Raw genomic sequence first — 16,306 nt, forward strand, 5'->3', positions numbered from 1 at the left:
AAAATCCTTTACTGTCTCCCATCCCCAGCAAGGTGACATCCAAGTGACCTAAACTTGTCTCTCTAAACCCTTCATGGTCTGACTCCTGCTTCCATGTCTGTACCCAAAGCCGGGCACACTGACCACCAGGCAAGTTCCTTCAGGAGTTGTGACCCCTCTCCCTTCTTCCCTCTGCCTCAGGCGCTGCCCTCTCCACCCACCTCCTGTTTATCTGCCTAGTGGTCCCCTTCTCTTTCTTGAGGATCACCTCCTCCAGGGAGGCCTCTCTGATGCCCCCCATCTGAGTTAGACACACTTTTCTGCACCTACCTTGACTGTAACTCCTACCACAATCCCTGGCTTTCTCGTCTAAACAGACCACTGCTCTGTGACTCCTTGTGTCCTCTGATCACAGCACAGTGCCTGGCACATAGTAGGTGCTTGGAAATATTAGGGAGGGGATACAAGTAAAGGAGAAAGACACAAGAGAAAAAGGGAAGAAAGAGAGAAGTGGAGAAGGAGAAAGGAAGGAAAGAGGCGTAAGTTAATATCTATCCATGATTGATGCAGCCGGAGTTGAATTGTCTGGCGTTCCTACAATCACAGATCAATTTTATCCAGCACACCTAACATAGCACAGGTTTCTTTGCCGTACTGAAGTGCTTTCTGGATTATTAACTGTCCATCGCTGTCCAAATACTTAGTGTCAAGGTACTCTATTGTGTTTGGGTCTTTAAAAGTGTGTCATCCTGTGATGCTATGAATAGTGATGGCAGGTTGGAGCATAGTGCATGAATAAGGTGCCTCCATCCCATTCTCTGTTCCATCCCCTAAACATAATAGATTAGCTGGTTGATTTTGAGGAATTTGCCAACTATAAGAATGCAAGTTGTCATTAGCAAGCAGTCAGCGTGCTCTGCATCACAGAAAAATGGAAGACCCAGGTCACACCCCCAGCAGGTGGCTCAATGCCCAGCACTTAGTTTCACCCAGGAAAAAATGTTGTTAATGACGGGGGTATTGAAGGCAATTCTACAGACAATGCAGCACTTGACTCTGCAGTGAGCTCCATGCTGGGAAGGTCATTTCATGAATGAGTCTTCAAAAGCCCAATTCATCCACGGATCTGTGTGCGATGCTTTTAGGAAGGACCATCACATCCTGTTCACGGGTTCGGTCTGTGCCTTCCTCACCCCCAGTTCCTAGCTTGGGATCTGACACATAGTATATCTCAAGAAAATGAGTGTTGCTTGAAAAAAGAAATCAAAGGCTTGTTGAATGCCTGTAACTTGGCTTCACAAGACCCCTCCTCTTCTCTCTGCCCCCCAAGCCTGAACCTAAGCAACAGCGACATCCTGACCATCTACGACGGTGATGAGGTCATGCCCCACATCTTGGGGCAGTACCTTGGAAACAGCGGACCCCAGAAGCTGTACTCGTCCACGCCGGACCTAACCATCCAGTTCCACTCAGACCCTGCCGGGCTCATCTTTGGGAAGGGCCAGGGGTTCATCATGAACTACATAGGTAAGTATTCTAGCCAGTCACTTTTTCTCCTTGGGTTTAGGTGCAAGTTAAGACAATTTCTTCTAGATATGTCTTTTGGGGAGGGTTGTGCTACATGAGTTTTTCAATATATTGACACGGTAAATATACATCGTTTTTTTTAAGAGGTTGGTCTCTCTAGTCGGAAGGACAAGGGTTCAAATCTTAGGATTATCATTGATGACTGTGTGACCTTGGGCAAGTCACTTAACCTCTCTGAGCCTCTTTTTTGTCATCTGTAAAATGGAAATAGTGATACCTCCTCCACAGGGTTGATATCAGGACTTAGTAGATAATGTCTCATAACTTTAAGATTCATCATTTTTCATTTGCAGCCAGCTGTGACTTTATATCGTCAACACACTCTTCCATATTTGCAACTTCTCAAAGCATTACCTATGCCATCTTGCCTGAATTGAAGCTTGGCTCTCCCCTAAGGACTCTTCTTCTCCTGAAGCCCCGTCCAACCAAGACAGCCCTTTCTCTCCTACCTCCCATACTTTATTTTTTTAAAGTTTTATTCGAGTATAGTTGATTTACAATGTTATATTAGTTTCAGGTGCACAGCAAAGTGAATTAGTTACACATATACATATATCCACTCTTTTTTAGGTTCCTTTCCCATATAGGCCATTACAGAGTACTGAGTAGAATTCCCTGTGCTATATAGTAGGTCCTTATTAGTTATCAATTTTATATATAGTAGTGTGTATATGTCAATCCCAATCTCCAATTTATCCCTTCCCCCCTTCCCCCCAGTAACCATAAGTTTGTTTTCTACATCTGTAACTTTATTTTTGTTTTGTAGGTAAGTTCATTTGTACCCTTTTTTTAGATTCCACGTATAAGCAACATCATGTGGTATTTTTGTCTTTCTGTGTCTGACTTACTTCATTCCATATGACAGTCTCTAGGTCCATCCATTTTGCTGCAAATGGCATTATTTCATTCTTTTTTATGGCTGAGTAATATTCCATTGTACATAGGCACCACATCTTCTTTATCCATTCCTCTCTTGATGGACATTTAGGTTGCTTCCACATCTTGGCTATTGTAAATTGTGCTGCTATTGGCGTTGGGGTGCACGTATCTTTTCGAATTATGGTTTTCTCCATATATATGCCCAGGAGTGGTATTACTGGATCGTATGATAGCTCTATGTTTAGTTTTTTAAGGAACCTCCATACTCTTCTCCCGTACTCTAGATTCTTTCTTGCTGCTCAATGTGTCTTCCAAACCTTTTCTCTTCCCATCATCTTTAAAAAAAATTCCCGCTGGGCTTCCCTGGTGGCGCAGTGGTTGAGAGTCCGCCTGCCGATGCAGGGGACACGGGTTCGTGCCCCGGTCTGGGAAGATCCCACATGCCGCGGAGCGGCTGGGCCCGTGAGCCATGGCTGCTGAGCCTGTGCATCCGGAGCCTGTGCTCCACAACGGGAGAGGCCGCAACAGTGAGAGGCCTGCGTACCACAAAAAAAAAAAATCCTGCTATAAAGTTCAAACTAAGTTCACACGTGACCATCCAGTACCCCCTTCTTAATTATTTCATCCACCCACACCCTTCCCTCCTCACTCCTCACCCTGAAACTCCCCCTTATTCATTCCTGGCTCCATCCCCCTCCTCTGCTCTGCTCAAGCTCTAAACCTTGGAGGGTCCCATCCTGGACCCTGTCCTGCCTTCTGTGTGCTGTCATCCAGGCCCATGGTTTTAAACAATGCTTATCTATATTCCATTGACCCCTAGTTTGTACCTACAGCCTTGACCTCTCCCGTGAACTCCAGATCTCTCCAGCTCCCTGCTCACCGCGCTCTTGCACGTCTCACTGGCAGCTCGGGTTTAGCACGGACAGAGCAGAGCGACCTCTTTGCCCCCCTGCCCTCACCACCTCTCACTGCTCCTGCTGTCTGCCCAGCCCAGGAGGCGGGACCACGACTCTCCTGGTTTCTCAGGCTGCTTCCCCTGTATCCATTCCCTCCGCTCAGCTCTACTGCTACAATCTGTCTCAGATCCAAGTCCTCTTCTCCGTCTATCCACGCCCACCACCCTAGTCCAAGCTGCTATCCTCGCCAGCAGTCGGGACCAGAACACTGTGAAGTCCCACTGATCCCAGCCCTGGAAGGGACTTGAACTGACAGTGTCTGGTCCAGCCCTGTCTCGTCACAGCACAAGAAGCCCTGGACCACCAAGGATGAGGGACTTGATCATCAGGGGCGGACCTGAGGCTCACATCCAGGCTTCCAGCTCTTAGGGTTTCTCTACCCCCAATATTTTTGGCAATAGCAGAGAACCTGGGAGACACAGTGTTAGGTAGAGAAGACCTAACTTCTTTTGGCATCCAGGATGGTGGGTGCTTGCCTCCTGAGGATTTCAATGGGCAGGATTCAGCCAGCAGTTAGGGGACTTGCTTGCACCCCCCAGGGAAGAGGTTGACGTCTTGGTCTCCAAGATGGAACCGGGAAAAGGAGGACTGATCCTGCCAAGTCTCTCTGCCACCACCAAAGACCCTCTGGCTTGAGCACGATTCCGTGTCTTTGGTTCTTCCCCTTGGCTTGAAGATTTGCCCATCTCTAGCTCATACAAAGTGTTCTCTTTGTATCTCCTCCTGCCTCCAGAATACAGGCTAGTTCCCTGACCATTGGCTGTCTCAAGGAGCCTCATGCATATGAAAATAAGTCTCTTGCTTTTCTTTATTTCCAGCTGGTGGACACTTCCTGTCCCCGCTCTGCTCTGCAGGTACCTCTCAGAGAAGCAATCACAAGCACTGTTTTTTTTTTTATGTGACTCAGGGGTCTTTTTACCCTTGATGGCGATGCTGGGTATGTTCAGAGTGTAACTGCTGCCACTTTCCACGCGTTGTTCACTGGGGGATGCCCTGGGCAGAGGCTGTCCAGGCAATGTGCCCTCCAGAGTCGGCTGCCTTTGGAGGGAAAGTTTCTGGTGACTTGGCTTCAGTCTGTCTCCATAGACCATTCCTCCCCGCCTCCCTCCCTACTGGAAGATGAGGTCATATTTTTGCTCATTTGTCTCCTCTGGTGCCCGAGTCAGTCTTGCAAAACTGCATTCAGCTTGATGGCAGAAATATGACTCTATCCAAGGCTGCCCAAGGTTGACCAGAAAGCCTGGCCATTGTTCAGTTTGGCAATATTTTGAAGAGGAGGTGCTCTTGTTAATTGAAGCTGAAACTTAGATTCATGTGACAATTTGCAGTTAGCAAGCACTCTTACATATATTATTTTATTTCATCTTCAAACGCATTATCTCCATTTTCCAGAGAGTTTGGTTCACAAAATTTCATGCTAGGCCCTGTCCTAGTCATCAGGATACAGGAATGAATAGAATTCTCTCCCTGCCCTTGAGCCAGTTAGTGAAAATGGAAGAGTCCCATTAACAGACAATATCAGGATCATATGCTGATGAGCACAGGATTTCAGAGAGTGCTTCCCAGGGGTACACAGCCTGGCTAATATGGGTAACACAAAAAGGGAGAACAGCTCAACTTTTTTCTTATTTCTCTTAAAGAAACACAGGTTAATTTCACAGAGAAGGAAAGTGGGCCTTTGTATTTAATTCTGATGTCAATCAATTGCCAGTGACTACCTGGATTGAAGACCATGTTGTTTTCAGAGGAGGCCATGCCTGAAGTCAGTGGAAAAGAATGCCGTGATTGATTAGTGATGTCTGTCATGGGCACGGGCGAGGTATTTGCTACCCTGGGTCTAGATTTAACCAGACACAGATGCAACTCCCATCCAGTAGAGGGATCAGATGGAAGGGTTAGGGGTTTCTGCTGTCATCTAGAGAATTCGTTTTTTCTTTTTTGGCTGCGTTGGGTCTTCGTTGCTGCGTACGGGCTTTCTCTAGTTGCGGCAAGCGGGGGCTACTCTTTGTTGCGGTGTGCAGGCTTCTCACTGTGGTGTCTTCTCTTGTGCTGGAACACGGGCTCTAGGCACACGGGCTTCAGTAGTTGTGGCTTGTGGGCTCTAGAGCACAGGCTCAGTAGCTGTGGCGCACGGGCTTAATTGCCCCACGGCACGTGGGATCTTCCTGGACCTGGGCTCAAACCCATGTTGCCTGCATTGGCAGGTGGATTCTTAACCACTGCGCCACCAGGGAAGCCCCTCATCTAGAGAATACTAAAGCTCCTACACTGATCTCAAGGCCTGACCCCAGCTCTGGAAAGTGGCCGAGGCTTATCTGCTCTGATTGCTGTCAGAACCTTCCATGTAAGAACACTGGGCCTACATGGTTCTGACTTCCCATAATTCTCCTTTGCACAGACAGAAGCAAAGGCCCATTCTTCTCACTGCTTCTTATGTTTTGCTGTTGTCTGTCGTCAAGTGCGTGGGAGGGAAGGGAATTAAAAAGCAGAGATAAGCAAGCAGTGTTTTTCAAAGAGATATTGGTCACTTGTATGTTTATTCCTCTAATCCCAGGATAATAAATAAGTTCCATATTGTAGGTCAACTCCAATCAAGCTCCAATTCCAGCTCCCTGGAATGTTGTGTTGAGAAGGATTGGGAGGTTTCAGCTTGATTCAAAGACAGAGATTGCTATGGTTGATTAGTGATGTCTGCCATGAGCATAAGACTGTGAAGTGGTGGTATGTATTCAGTACATTTAGGTATTTCTTTTGCCCAAAAGTTGTACCATGGTGCTGATCTTGACTGTGAGCATGGAACCATGACTTCAGATCTCTATATTCCTGGTGCCTGGCACATAGTACGCACTCACAACATCTTAGTCAAACAAATCAATGAAACCATATAACTTGTCTTAGTGTTATTCTCTCGTATCCTGCACATTAATTAGTTTTCATCTTGCCTCTAGGGATAGACAGGGTCATGATTCTTGTCTCCATTCTCTGATTGAGGACAGTGAGGCTCAGAGACGTTTATTGACATGACTGGAGTCACACAGCTTCTAAAATAAAGAAAGAGGATTAGAAGGGAAGTTCTCTGACTCCTGGGCCAGTTTTCTCATTCTAAGCAAAGTTAACAAAGGTTCATAGGAACAGATAATTCCAGAAGCTCTGCCTAGGGTGTTTGGTGAACATGCAGACTCCTGAATCAGGGTCTCTGTGGGTAGAGTCTGGGAACTGAAAAACAGAAGGTTAAGTGACTTAGCCAAAACCACCCAGTTAGTAGACAGTGGGGCCAAGGTTTGAATCAAGGCTCTGCTGCATGGTGGCAGCCGCTGAGAATGACAAATGCGATGAATGCTACGGAGGAGACGGGAGGGCCCATGGAAATGTATAGCCATGCCGGCTCATCTTGAAAAGTCAGACAAGCAAACCTTTCTCAGTCCCAAAGCATCTGGCACAAGGCAGACCACATATCCCGTATTTGCCCCCATTTCTCCTCTTTCATCCAGAGTTTGAACATTTGCAGCTGTGTCCCAAATCCAGGGCTTGGCTGATTTTTCAAAGGCCTAAAAATAGAGGCTCCTGTTCCCCACAAAGCAATTCTAGAAGCCATTTCCCGCTCCCCTTCTTCTTGCGGACACCCAGGAGATCTCCTTCCCCCAAATAAAATCATGATGAAATCCCGGGAAAAGCCATTGCTTGTTTCTCAGAATGACTTTCCTGCAGACAATGGAGGTGCTTTGCTTTCCCCAGAAGCACATAAGAGCCGCAAATTAATTACATGGCATAATTAGCCCTCTTCTCAAAATCTGTGCAGTGCGCACTTAGAAGCGAGAGTGATAATAGTGGGCTTTGGATTGCTACCTTAGTAACAAAAGTTTGCAGGGGGAAAACAGAATTATTCCAGAGGAAGATTCTGTGACGATAAGCTGTGTGTAGCATTTTCTGGAGTATGGTTAATGTTCGCTGATGGTAGGCGATGTGATTTGAAGAATGCAACCAATAATTATTTCTTTCTTAATAGCTACGTGTTTATCTTAGTCTACATTACAAAAATGTATATGACTAATCCATCAAACCCATAGATTTATGGACATTCTTAGGATAAGGCTGAGTATAGTAGCAACCTATTGCTACGTAACAGATGACCCCCCCAAATTAACAATAAACGTTCACTATCTCACAGTTTCTGTGAGTCAGGAATTCAGGAGTTAATACTGGGCGGTCCTGATTTGGGGCCTGTCATGAGGTTATAGTCAAGATATCAGCTGGGGCTGCAGTCCTCTGATGGCTTGGCTGGAGGTTCCACATCCAAAATGGGAAGAAGTCATTGTAAAATCCCCCTAGAGAAGAGTTCTTGCAGGTTAAGGGATTTCAGAAGTTGTGTTGCTTACTTCTGGGGGCTTTTTCTTCTATTTTCTCTTTCGTCTGACATTCATAAAAGGAACCCCCAGCAACAAGGCCACCTCCGCATCTAAGGATGATGTTTTTGTTTTAAAGAGGTGTCAAGGAACGACTCCTGCTCAGATTTGCCTGAGATCCAGAATGGTTGGAAAACCACTTCTCATACAGAGCTCGTGAGGGGAGCCAGAATCACCTACCAGTGTGACCCCGGCTATGACATCGTGGGGAGCGACACCCTCACCTGCCAGTGGGACCTCAGCTGGAGCAGCGATCCCCCATTTTGTGAGAAAAGTAAGAGTAGTCTTGTTGTTTTCCTCTAGGTCATTGGATGGAAAATCCCTCCCATGGAGTATTTTTTTGCATGGATGCAGAGGAGCTATTCAGTGTAGAATCTGGCCTCTCTTCTATTCCACCAACACACCGGTGCTGTTCACCAATGTCGTTTTGTAGCCCAAGGGCAGGGATCTCAGACTCAGGTGGTTTCAAAAGCCTGGCAGATAATGGAAATAAGTAAAGCAGGCTGGGTGTGAGACATTAGGGAATGGTGTGGACTGCAGTCAGCAGGAATATATGTAGCCTGTGTAAAAACATCATTCAAATTCAAGTCGTTAAATACCTGCAGCAGCCAAGCAAAACAAATCTAAGTTGGCCCTAGGAGCCCCAGTTCAAAACCCCTATGGTAGGAAGCCAACTTTTTTTTTTTTAAGGCACGTTTTATTTTCTCAGCATTTCCAAAATGGAAATAGTTTGATCGATGATAATTTTTTAAAAGAAGTAGCTTGAATTTTCTGGCAATGCCTTAGTGAAGGTATCTAGAGAAACAAGAAAACTTCTCCTTGTTTCTAAACCTTCAGTGGTCTTTCTCTTGCATTTACATTGAAGTAGACACTGGTAGGTAGCTGACTTTATCCAGACAGCATCCCCCCCTGTCCCCTGGTTCCTTCTGCCTGCTCCCCTGAGTGCTGGCCTCAGTGCAGGCCAAGTGGGTCTAGTGATAGCTGAGTTTAGCGTCTTGAAGAGGGGTAGCGACAGGAAGTGCCTCTAATGGTTTCTACCCTGATGTCTTAGTATCGGGGTGGGGGGAGCTAAATTTGGCCTCTCCCCTCCTCCATTTGCTTCCCACCTCCTACATAAAACTCTAGTCTGCAGTCTTCTTCCTGGGAATCCTTGGATCCTTGGTGATACTTTGGTAGATCTGTTCAGCATGACTTAAGTCACCAATTGCCCAAGAAGAAATATTAAGTACTGCAGAGAAAGAGGCTGTCAGGGAAGGAGAGCATGGGGGGACTACATACAATTCCTGTCATAAACATTCCAACATCAAGGAAAATTATAATGGTGGGAAACATGAAAGAACTCGCTGAAGGTCCATAAAACCAGCTACACAAACACATCGATTTGTTCTGCAACAGAATGTGGGGTGTGTGTATGTGTGTGGATTGTGATAGAAAATAAAAATGGACAGTGAGATGTACAATTAAGAGAGATCCATCACGAACCCACTAATGCAGTCTACATCATCATCATTATTTTTTAAACATTTTTAAAGGCTTGGAGGGGACATAACTAGCTCTCTATGGGGGGGGGGGTCCCCTCCCCTGCCTCAATTTTTGCCAAGAAAAGGCCCAAAGTAGAGCAAATAAATGTGTATTGGGCCTGTTGTGTGCCTGTGTGTTTATGTTCCCAGGCTGGGTGCCACGCTCACTCTGCGTTCAAGACACAGACCCACCAAAATGCTTCTCTTCTAGTGAAATGAGAGCAGAAGAACCTCCTAGAACAGTGGGGTCCCACCTAGAAGTCCCTGAATGTTATAACCACCTTTCATTGGTTAAGCTCCACTCTTGACATTAAAAGATGTAAATATATAACTGTATCTTAAAATTGTGCCAGTAACAAATATACGGTAATCAAGTGGTAGTAAAATAATGAGGTAGAAAGTGAAAATCCCTATGGTCTGCTCTCTAGCAATGAGGCCACTCTCAAAAGTTTATTCTGTCTTACTCCAATTGCATATGTATGTATCTGTCTGTTACACACATTCGTAAATACGCATGTGTGTGTGTATTGTGTATGTTGAGATATATATGGATACACATATAGAAATAGCTGCAGATACAGATATTTTACCATAATAGGCATCAGTTTCTAGAAACTGCCTTGCAACAGCTTTTTTCTTCAATTCAGAAATAGACATCTTTTCATATCACACATGTGATCTGCTTCATTCCTTTTTATTTTTATTTTTGCAGCACAATGAGAAATAGGTTTTATTTAGTCTTAAGATGTTTCCTCTCTGCATAAATATTAACAATAGTGTATCATGAGTCACAGTGCAAAATTTACATTACAGTTGTCAATTTAAAACTCAGTTTCTCTCTTTTCCATACTTCATTCCTTTTTAATTGGTTTATTATTCTCCTTTTATCTATATTGACTTTTTAACTTAAAAGTAATGGACACTTAAGACTTCACTAGCAGTCCGGTGGTTAGTACTCCGTGCTTTCACTGCCCTGGGCCTGGGATTCGATCCCTGGTCAGGGAACTAAGATCCCACAAGCGACACAGTGAGACCAAATAAATGAATGAGTGAATGAATGAAAGAATGTAATGGATGCTTATTTTCCTATAGTTAAGTACTACAAAGAAAGCAGTGGGAAAGAGCACTTTGTTCTCATTCGTGGTTGGTCAGGATTTCATGGAATGGTTGCTGCCTGATATTTAACTCCTCTTCTGTTAAAGGATTGCTTTTTAACCATTACAAGTATAATATTATTATGTGCAATGTGCAGCCTTGGATGTGGGTCTTTGGGCCCTGATGCAAACATTTCTTTGGGCAAATTCCTAAAAGTGAAAATTAAATTCAAGTCTCTTTTGTCCTGGCCTGTTCTCCAGCCGCATGCAGTGTCTTTCAAACAGGGAAAGAACTAAGTGAGGAAATGTTCTAGATCATTCTGTAGTTCTCAGCAAACCAGTGGTCATCAGGCCCTAACACCCACCTGGTTTGGTTTTATCTCGTGTAGTTATGTACTGCACCGATCCCGGGGAAGTAGACCACTCGACCCGCTTGATTTCGGACCCCGTGCTGCTGGTGGGCACCACCATCCAGTACACCTGCAACACGGGCTTCGTGCTGGAAGGGAGCTCCCTCCTGACCTGCTACAGCCGTGAAACCGGCACGCCCATCTGGACCTCTCGCCTGCCCCACTGTGTTTGTGAGTCCTCTTTATTGGCTTGAGCCTCCGGGATGCATCTGGGGGTTGGCTTCTTCTTACTCCTGGTGGAGGGCTGGGCTCCTAGGAGGCGGTACCCACTCTTGGGAACGTTTATTATCGCTGTCCCCCAACAATAGCTAACAGGGATTGAGGGCATGGCTACTCTAACAGTTATGGTAAGTTTATCAGGCAGTGTGCTGAGTCCTTTACCAGATTTCCCTCTCTTCTTCCTTGGGTAGCTTTGTGAGCATGGCAGTACTGTCTCCATCTTCCAAAGAGGATACTAAGGTTCAAAGAGGTGAAATCATGGCCCCAGATCACACAGCTAGTCAGTTAAGAAGGAGGCCAGAGGCAAACCCAGGCCTGCCTGACTCTAAATGATTAAAATTGAGCAGTCCGCAGGGCAGTAAATAGAGTGATTTAGACTCTCTTTGACCTCTTCTACGGGGCCATCAAAGCAAACGTTTGGTTAAAAAAACACTTTGGGGGGTTCTCTACCATAAGAACTCAAAAAAAGGCTTCCAAGGTCACTCTGAGAATGGAAGAGTAACTGCATATTCTCACCAGGCAGAGGAGGTGGAGAGCAGGGGTCTGGGGCGGAGGGTGGGAGGTCTCAGCCTCGATGGCGCATGGGAATCATCTAGGATGTTTTAAAACACCCTGGAGATTCGGATGCAATTGGTCTGGGGTGTATCATGAGTTTCAAAAGCTTCCCAAGGTTTCTGATGTGCTGACAGGGATCGGACCCATTGCTTAAGAAAAGCGTGAGGCTCTGCAGAAGGAACAAAGCCTCACACGATACCTGGGGTTTAGAGATGTCAGCTGCACTGCTATTTTATGAGTGTTTTTTGAAGAGATCCATTAAGGGCACAGGCAGCCCAAGCTCCCAGAGCTGCACTGAGGTCTCGATAGTGCTGGGGAATCAGACTTTAAACAACAACAAAAGAATAGATGTTTATTGTATGTTTATGTTTATTGTAAACTACATCTTATGTGATGAACAGCGTGTAACTTAAGGACGTGACTCTCTCCTGAAGTAGCTGTGTTTTGTCACTTCTCACAAGTATCAAAACAGGCTTTGTGGAGTTTTTTCATGGCCACAAACAAGCAGCCCTGCCATTTAGATGGACAAAAGCATTCACTGTTTGGAAGACAATTGGAAAGCAAGAAAATCCTTGTCCTTTTCCATGGGATAAACAGATACAGGCAGACCTCAGAGATACTGTGGGTTCAGTTCCAGACCAACACAATAAAAGAAAATATTGCAATAAAGCAAAATTTTGGGTTTCCTAGTGTATATAAAAGTTACATTTAGCCTATACTGTAATCTATTAAGTGTGCTATAGCATTACATCTAAAAAAAAAAAAAAGTATGTACCTTAATTTTAAAAGACTTTATTGCTTAAAAAAAAAAAAAATGCTAACCCTCATCTGACCATGCAGGGTTGCCACAAACCTTCAATTTGTTAAAAAAAAAAAAAAAAAAAACCAGTATCTGTGAAGCACAGTAAAGCAACGTGCAATAAAACAAGGTATGCCTGTACTTACTGAGCACTTTTTGTATGCCAGGCACATTCTGAGCAGTCACATGCATTAATTCACATTCACATAATTAATTAATAGCAGAGATGTTCGTTGCTTCTGATAAAGAACAGAACATGGTCAAATTCAAACTCTGAGGAGACCTTCCTCTCCTTCTATTTGTGAGGCAGCCAAGGCCAGGGTCCCCTGTGGTAGTCCATAAATTCAGGTTTCTCAGCCCACAAAAGGGATTTATCACACAGACCCAAATAAATGAAAAATTTAAGTGTACATCATCTACTTCATAGATTTTCCTTAATTGACATCTGATTCCTTTATTAGAGGAAGATTTATGTTTCTGGGTTCCCATTTTCTCTTCTCAAAAAGGGGGAGGGTGTGGTAAGAACACAACATGAAATGGACCCTTTTAGCAAATCTTTGAGTGTAGAATAGAGTATCATTAACTCAGAGGCATGGTGTTGTACAGCAGATCTTTAGAAGTTACTTACCTTGCATAATGGGAACTTTATGCCTGTTGATAAGCAATTTCCCCATTTCCCCTTCCTCCAGCCCCAGGCAGCCACCGTTTCACTCTCTGGTTCTATGAATTTGACCCTTTTTTTTTTTTTTTTTGTGGTATGCGGGCCTGTCACTGTTGTGGCCTCTCCCGTTGCGGAGCACAGGCTCCGGACACGCATGGCTCATGGGCCCAGCCGCTCTGCGGCATGTGGGATCTTCCCGGACTGGGGCACGAACCCGCGTCCCCTGCATCGGCAGGCGGACTCTCAACCACTGCGCCACCAGGGAAGCCCCTTGACCTTTTTTAAAAAGATTTTTTTTTGAAGCATAGTTGATTTCCAATGTTGAGTTAATTACTGCTATACAGCAAAGTGATTCAGTTATACATATATATACAGTCTTTTTTTTATACTTTTCCATTATTGTTCATCATAGGCTATTGAACATGGTTCTCTGTGCCATCCAGTAGGACCTTGCTGCTTATCCACTCCATATATAAAAGCCTACATCTGCTGACCCCAGCCTCCCACCCCATCCCTCCCCCAACCCCCTTGACAACCACCAGTCTGTTTTCTATGTCCATGAGTCTGTTTCTGTTGCACAGATAGGTTCATTTGTGTCATATTTTAGATTCCACGGATACATGATATCATATGGTATTTGTCTTTCTCTTTCTGACTTACTTCTCTTTGCATTATAATCTCTAGTTGCATCTATGTTGCCCCAAATGGCATTATTTTATTCTGTTTTATGGCTGAGTAGTATTCCATCGTATATATGTACCACATCTTCTTTATCCATTTATCTGTTGATGGACATTTAGGTTGTTTCCATGTCTTGGTTGTTGTGAATAGTGCTGCTATGAACATAAGGGCGCATATATCTTTTTGGATTATAGTTTTGTCCAGATATATGCCCAGGAGTGGCATTGCTGGATCATATGGTAAGAATTTGACTATTTTTTAAAATAAATTTCCATTTAAAAAAATTTATTTATTTACTTAGCGCTGGGTCTTAGTTGTGGCACACAGGATCTTTGTTGCAGCATGCGGGCTCTTAGTTGTTTCATGTGGGCTCTTAGTTGCGGCATACAGACTTCTTAGTTGTGGCACGCGAACTCTTAGTTGTGGCATGCAGACTCTTAGTTGCGGCATGCGGACTTCTTAATTGTGGCATGTGGATTCTTAGTTGAGGCATGCGGACTCTTAGTTGCGGCATGCATGTGGGATCTAGTTCCCCGACTAGGGATCGAACCCAGGCCCCTGCATTGGGAGCGTGGAGTCTTACCCACTGGACCACCAGGGAAGTCCCTGAATTTGACTATTTTAGATGCATCCTATAAGTAGAACCAGACAGTATTTGTCCTTTTGTGACTGGCTTATTTCACTCAGCATAATATCCTCGAGGTCCATCCATGTTGTCACATATGGCAGAATTTCCTTCTTTTTCAAAGCTGAATGATATGCCATTGTATGTATACACCACGTTTACTGTATCCATTCATCCATCAGTGATGTTTGTTTCCACATCTTGGCTAGTGGAAATAGTGCTGCAGTGAACACAGTGGTGCTAAAATCTCTTCAAGATCCTGATTTCAGTTATTTGGGGTAAATACCCAGAAGAGGGATTGCTGGATCATAATGCTTGTTCTATCTTTAATTGTTTGAGGAACCTTCTCACTGTTTGCCATAGCAGCTGCACCATTTTGCATTCCCACCAAGGGTTCCCTCTTCTTCATGCCCTCACCAACTCTTGCTGTCTTTTGTTTCTTTGATAATAGCCATCCTACCATGTGTGAGGTGATATCTTATTGTAGTTTTGATTAGCATCTCCCTGATGACCATGGCGTTGAGCATCTTTCGTGTACATGTTGGCCATTTGTATATCTTCTTTGGAGAAATGTCTATTCAAGTCCTTTGCCCATTTTTTAATTGGGTTATTTGTTTGTCGGCTATTGAGTTGTAGGAGTTCCTTATGTATTTTGGAAGTTAACCCCTTATCAGATACATGGTTTGCAAATATGTTCTCTCATTCAGGACATTCAAGATTTCTCTCACTGATTGTTTTCTTTGAAATTGGACCCTTATCTGACACCATACACAAAAATCAACTCAAAATGGTTAAAGACTTAAATGTAAGACCTGAAACTGTAAAAATTCTAGAAGAAAACATAGGGGAAAAGCTCCCTGACATTGGTCTTGGCAATGATTTCACAGATATGACACCAAAGGCACAGGCAACAAAAGCAAATATAGACAAGTGGGAATTCATCGCAGTAAAAAGCTCTGCACAGAAAAGGAGAGACCTTATTATTCTGTTTGCACAAGTAACAGGGAATCTTGGACCACACAACCCTTAGTCCTAGAATTTAGTCTGAGTGAGTCCTAGAATTTAGTCTGAGTCCTAGAATTTCAGAGCTGAAGGGAATCTGGGAGATAAAATGCAATTGAGGATAACCTTGAGATAAAACACAGCTGCCCTCATTTTACAGATAATAAAAATAGTTGTTATCTATCAACTGTGTAAGACATTTTGCTAAGCATGTTATATGTATTTGTGAACATATATGTATATATGTGTACAGTATGTGTGTATATACATGCACGTATACATTAAGGAAACTAAAACTCAGAGGAAAATACAGATAACAGTAGTTATCATGTGTAAAATACATTGCTAACTAGATTATATATATATATATATATATATGTATTTTTGTGAATGTATATATGTGCACACACACATATAAATGCATGTGTGGAGGGGGGTATGTAAAGGAAATTGATTCTCAAAGGGAAGTATGACTAAGGTCACAAACTTCTTTGTGGGCAGAGCTAGGATTCCGATTTAGGGCTCTGATCTCCAAGGCCAGCATCCCTTCCACCAGCCTGGCGCCGCCATCATTTCACCATGGGTGGCAGGGCGCAAACTCACACAGGGCTGTCCCAGTGGAATTGTAGTCTATGGTCCTAACCCCTTAGCCACCATCACATCCCTTCCCAGTCCCCAGACCTTTGGGCCAAGTTCTGACACTGACTGGTTGGTTCCTGTTTGGGGCTTAATTGTGTCCCCCAAAAAACAATGTCAAAGTCCTAACCCCCAGGGCCTGTAACCATGAGGTTTGGGGAAATAGGGTCTTTGCAGATATAATCAAGTTAAGATGAGGTCGTACCAGATTACGGTGGGTGTTAATCCAGTGACTGGTGTCCTTACAAGAAGAGGGAAATTTGGACTCACATGGAGACACAGACATAGGGAGAGCATCGC

General features: G+C 44.2%; 1 protein-coding gene across 1 annotated transcript in view; it reads left to right on the forward strand.

Annotated features, from left to right (window-relative positions):
* The window catches only part of SEZ6L (seizure related 6 homolog like), a gene marked incomplete at its 5' end in the record, with an annotated part of 201,064 nt that overhangs the window by 163,731 nt on the left and 21,027 nt on the right, over positions 1 to 16,306 (forward strand). The window contains 3 exons of the mRNA XM_081252580.1: positions 1,310 to 1,506; positions 7,884 to 8,078; positions 10,808 to 10,999. Of these exons, the coding sequence (XP_081108706.1) occupies positions 1,310 to 1,506; positions 7,884 to 8,078; positions 10,808 to 10,999 (584 nt within the window). The remainder of the gene's footprint in view (positions 1 to 1,309; positions 1,507 to 7,883; positions 8,079 to 10,807; positions 11,000 to 16,306) is intronic.

This window comes from Mesoplodon bidens (assembly GCF_964165515.1).
Source record: "Mesoplodon bidens genome assembly, chromosome: 13".
NCBI classification, from domain to species: Eukaryota; Metazoa; Chordata; class Mammalia; order Artiodactyla; family Ziphiidae; genus Mesoplodon; species Mesoplodon bidens.